The sequence below is a fragment of the Musca domestica genome, unplaced genomic scaffold (genome assembly GCF_030504385.1).
Source record: "Musca domestica strain aabys unplaced genomic scaffold, Musca_domestica.polishedcontigs.V.1.1 25, whole genome shotgun sequence".
Taxonomy (NCBI): domain Eukaryota; kingdom Metazoa; phylum Arthropoda; class Insecta; order Diptera; family Muscidae; genus Musca; species Musca domestica.
Genome location: NW_026712277.1, coordinates 11,371,616 through 11,376,312, shown reverse-complemented (window position 1 = coordinate 11,376,312; position 4,697 = coordinate 11,371,616). Strand labels below are relative to the sequence as shown.

Below are 4,697 nucleotides of genomic sequence, written 5' to 3'. Positions count from 1 at the left end.
CAACACAAAGTACAGGCCATCACACGACGCCGACGACGCCGATAACAAACAAACACCAAAATGAAAATCGCTCCGAAAACAAGAGACTGTATCATGGTAGAAGAATATAGGTAGCACTTCGACACAGCTGCTGGGACAATGAACTGTCAAACCAATTTTGGAATCGTAATTTTTGAATGAAAAATTACTCAAATTTGTAAAAAAAAAACGCATATTATAACTACCTCCGATTGGCGTTGTGTGGTAAAACATAGACAAATGTACTTATTTTTGCAGAAATATTTAAAAAATTTGACATATCAATGTTCCCAAGCGTTGATGCATCTACCTGTATTTTTCTACCATGGATTGTATGAACCATGGTATAAGAATATATGTAGACACGTCGTAAAATTTGTTGAAAAACGCGAATTTTTTTAGCCTCCGACTGACGTTGTATAGGGAAACATATAAAAATCTACTTATATTTGAAAAAACATTTAAATTTTTTGGCACGTTAATGCTCATAGGCGTTGATGCATCTACCTGTATTCTTCTGCCATGGTATGAACTCTTTTCCCGCTTGATTTGCGAGGAGAATTTGCGTAAGTGAAATTGAATTGTTAGGAGAGTGCCATGGTAGAAGAATACAGGTAGATGCATCAACGCTTGGGAACATTGATATGTCAAAAAAATTAATTTTTTTCAAAAATAATTAGATTCTTATGCAAGCCACTCACGATACAACCGTTGGTACAACCTGCAGGGTTGTCAAGTTGTATGCTTCGGCCACAATCGATACAACTTTGTATGCAACCTCTTTGTACAACTTCACTTTTCGAAGAGTTCATTTGAGTTAAGATGACACCAGAAGTAATTTCGTGCTCTATTATTTTACTTAATAGCCTTTATTCATTATTAATTTTTGAAATTCTGTTTTATATATTTTTTTGGTTTTATATTTTCATTAAAATCACACATTTGATTGGATTTCGTGTTGTTTTGATGTGCGAAACAATGTTGTTTGCCCCTTTGAAAATAAATACAAAATGAAATTGTATGCGACATGCCCACAAACATTACAATCGGTTGGTACAACATGCCGAAAATCAAAAAATTTGATTTTTGGTACAACCGAAACACAACTTCGTACAACCGGGCCACAAACGATACAATCTTGAATACAATCTCTCCCAGTTGTAACGTGTGTGGCCAAATTTAAATAATTTTTCATTCAACATTTTCAATTACAAAATTGGTTTGACAGTTTATTGTCCCAGCAGCTTTGTCGACACGTCTACCTATATTCTACCATGGGAGAGTGCCAAAGAAAGAGTGAAATTTGCTCTGTTCAAACCCTAAAGGACAAACCAATCTCACATCTACAAAACTAGTATCAAAATTGTTTTGTTGAACTTTCATTCATATTCACGAAATTTATTATAAGAGTTTTTCTTTATGATGACAAAGGGCAGATAACAAAACTAAGCCTTATAACAAACACATGAATGCATCCGCAGTAATTTCCTCCTTTCATATTTTTGCCTTATATTACTACTCTGAAACACATTTTTGTGGTTGACTGATGGGTGAGATAACTAAAATGTAAATGGAAGCAAAATGGCACTGATAATTTTGTTGTTCCAAAATAGCCTACTTAATCACATAATTGTTTTTTATTAGTTCAGAAAGATGGTAATGTTTATCAGGGGTAAGACCAGAATGCCCTGGTTTCGGAAAGATAATATCCTATATTCTCCTGGGGAGACCTCAGACAAAAACCAAAGGAACTAATGAGGATTGCTGGCTATTTCCATCCGCCATCCATGGTAACTTTAACGTACGTTGAAATTCAGAAAACAACAAATCCCGTACAAAATTTTTTCAATAGAGTATAGTAGAGCTTGTGCTGAAATATTAAATCAAGTAGCATTATTTTCTGCAAGCAATTATTAGGATTGCCCTTTTTTAATAAAAAATGCTTTTGAGGCAGAAAATCTCCAAAACCCCCAAAAAAATTACTAAATCATATGTTCCACCAAATATCTAAATATTAATACACACGCAAATTTGAACATATTTTGTAACGTCCACGATTTAATGAAAACTTAATATAATAATTATGAAATATTTTTACTTCTGCTTCGTCTCTTGATCTGTCACATATCGCACATATATAGCGGGGTTCGGAACGTTGGTCGGTGGCACTTCCAATTCATCCATATAGGAACACGCGATAGCCAATGTACTGCCATCATGACTGAAATTTAGAGATGATATGGAAGTATCGTATTCATGAAATTGACAGAGACGTTTCTTATTAAAGCCATCCCAAATATTAACAAATCCATCGGATCCGCCAGTTGCGAAAGTATTATAAACATTGTGAAAACTTATCGCATTTACTGGATATATGCGCTCAACGGCATCCTGTTTATTGCGATGACATTTAAAGGCAAATTTGCGTTTTTGTACTTCAAGATCAGGATCCAAGTATTCCACAGCCACTCGACCCTCAATTGAGGACATGACATAACCTTCTTTATTGGGAAAGAGGCGAATGCATCGGGTCTGGTACTTGAGAGATGACTCCCTTTTCATCATGTATTCTTCCATTTTGCGCAAATCCCAAATTAACACTTTTCGTTCAGATGTAGCCACTACAATTTTCTCGTCATTGACAGACATTGAGTATACTTTTCCATTGCACTGTTCGTAGGTGCCAACACAGCGTTTTTCACGCATGTCCCACAATTTAAGGGTTTTATCCCAACTCCCTGTTAAAATGCCATTAACCGACTCGGCGTACTCAACGCACCTTATAGGTTCTTCATGGCTTCCCACTATATTCTCGGTGTGTGTATTTACATCGTATAGTCGCAGTTGATTATCCAATGAGCCGCTGACTACATGCACTACATCCTAAAAAAGCATGTTCACGTATCAATTATCAATCAATTAAGTACAGCATATCAATGGATAAATACTAACCATAAATGTTGCGTCCAAGACCGGAGAATCCTGCACAAACTTAATTACTTGTCTGACGGCATTTACATCGTAGAATCGAACGGTACCGTCCCACGAAGAAGCAATTAAATATTGATTCGACTTTGGCCCGAATCTGACTGTTGATATCCAATCTTCAGGAGGATTGCTTAATTTCACTTCGGTCGGTCTCATTTTCTTTGTCATTTGCTGTAAATAATTTAATTTTGGCACATAAACGTTGGATTTCAAGAAGTAATTTACCACTACTAACTTACTAACTTGACTTGACAAGTCCTTCGCTTCAATGTTCGTTGACAGCGCAACAACGAAGCGGGAATTATGGGAGCGTTGGAAACAAAAACGAAAAACGTCCCAACGAAACGAATATGACGGCCACAAAGGAATACCTGATAAAAAATAAACAGAAAGCAAAGACTCGGGGTACTCTGTTGTTTACGAATGAGACATGAGAAAATTTAACATCTTCACTAAAAGAGCCCGGAACTAGTTCGTGGCAAGCGCTAGAAACAAAAATGAAAAACGTCCCAACGAAACGAATATGAAGGCCACAAAGGAATACCCGATTAAAAATAAACAGAAAGCAAAGACTCGGCATACTCTGTTGTTTACGAATGAGTGTAATGCATATGCATAACGCCCGGGTACTCTGTTGGTTGTTTACGAATGAGACATGAGAAAATTTAACATCTTTACTAAAGAGCGCGGAACTAGTTGCTACTATCGTTTGCCGAACTCGACTATGGACTAGGGTGAAAACCGAGTACTCGACTATTCATTTGCTTGTAAATAATTTAATTTTGGCACAAAACAAAAACGCTGAATTCAACATAATAAAGGCTATTTAAGAAGTAATTTACCACTAATATATTAAAGTGGAAACAAAAATGAAAAACGTCCCAACGAAACGATTATGAAGGCCACAAAGGAATACCCGATAAAAAATAAACAGAAAGCAAAGACTCGGGGTACTCTGTTGTTAACGAATGAGACATGAGGAAAACTGAACACATTCACTAAAAGAGGGCGGAACTAGCTACAAATCAAATGTGAACCATTGTTGAACAAAAAGGGAAAGATAAAAAAATGTAAGGTTCACACTCAGAGCCGTATTTTAAGTAGAGTCGCTTACACAAAATGAGGTCTTGATGTACGGTCGCTTACACGAAGTGATGTTTTTAAAATTACGGTCCTTTACACAAAGTGATGTTTCGAAAAGTATGGTCGTTTACACAAAGTCATGTTTTTAAAAGTACGGTCGTTTACATAAAGTGATGTTTCGGAAAGTATGGTCGCATACGCAAAGTGATGTTTTCAAAAATATGGTCGTTTACACAAAATGATATTCTGGAAAGTATGGTCGTTTACGCAAAGTGATGATTTCAAAAGTACGGTCGTTTACATAAGTGATGTTTCGGAAAGTATGGTCGTTTACACAAAGTGATGTTTTCAAAAGTATGGTCGTTTACACAAAGTGATGTTTTCAAAAGTACGGTCGTTTACACAATATAATATTCTGGAAAGTATGGTCGTTTAAACAAAGTGATGTTTCGGAAAGTATGGTCGTTTACACAAAGTGATGTTTTCAAAAGTACGGTCGTTTACACAAAGTGATGTTTCGAAAAGTATGGTCGTTTACGCAAAGTGATGTTTTCAAAAGTATGGTCGCTTATACAAAGTGATATACTGGAAAGTATGGTCGTTTACAC

General features: G+C 36.1%; 1 protein-coding gene across 1 annotated transcript; it reads right to left on the bottom strand.

The window, feature by feature from the left end:
* Nucleotides 1-2,048: 2,048 nt before the first annotated feature.
* Nucleotides 2,049-3,356, bottom strand: LOC101900095 (mitotic checkpoint protein BUB3). Its single transcript, XM_059123718.1, has 3 exons — nt 3,250-3,356; nt 2,971-3,177; nt 2,049-2,901 (listed from the first exon to the last, which is right to left on the bottom strand). The coding sequence occupies exons 2-3, from the start codon at nt 3,172-3,174 to the stop codon at nt 2,113-2,115; spliced, it is 993 nt and encodes a 330-aa protein (XP_058979701.1). The 5' UTR covers nt 3,175-3,177; nt 3,250-3,356; the 3' UTR covers nt 2,049-2,112.
* Between the last annotated feature and the right edge of the window lie 1,341 nt (nt 3,357-4,697).

Bases quoted from the DNA above. Each gene is read 5' to 3' on its own strand.
- LOC101900095 (XM_059123718.1), bottom strand. From the start codon at position 3,174: ATGACAAAGAAAATGAGACCGACCGAAGTGAAATTAAGCAATCCTCCT. The intron at 2,902-2,970 runs GTTAGTATTTAT...ATGCTTTTTTAG, and splicing joins TCTTGGACGCAACATTTATG to GATGTAGTGCATGTAGTCAG.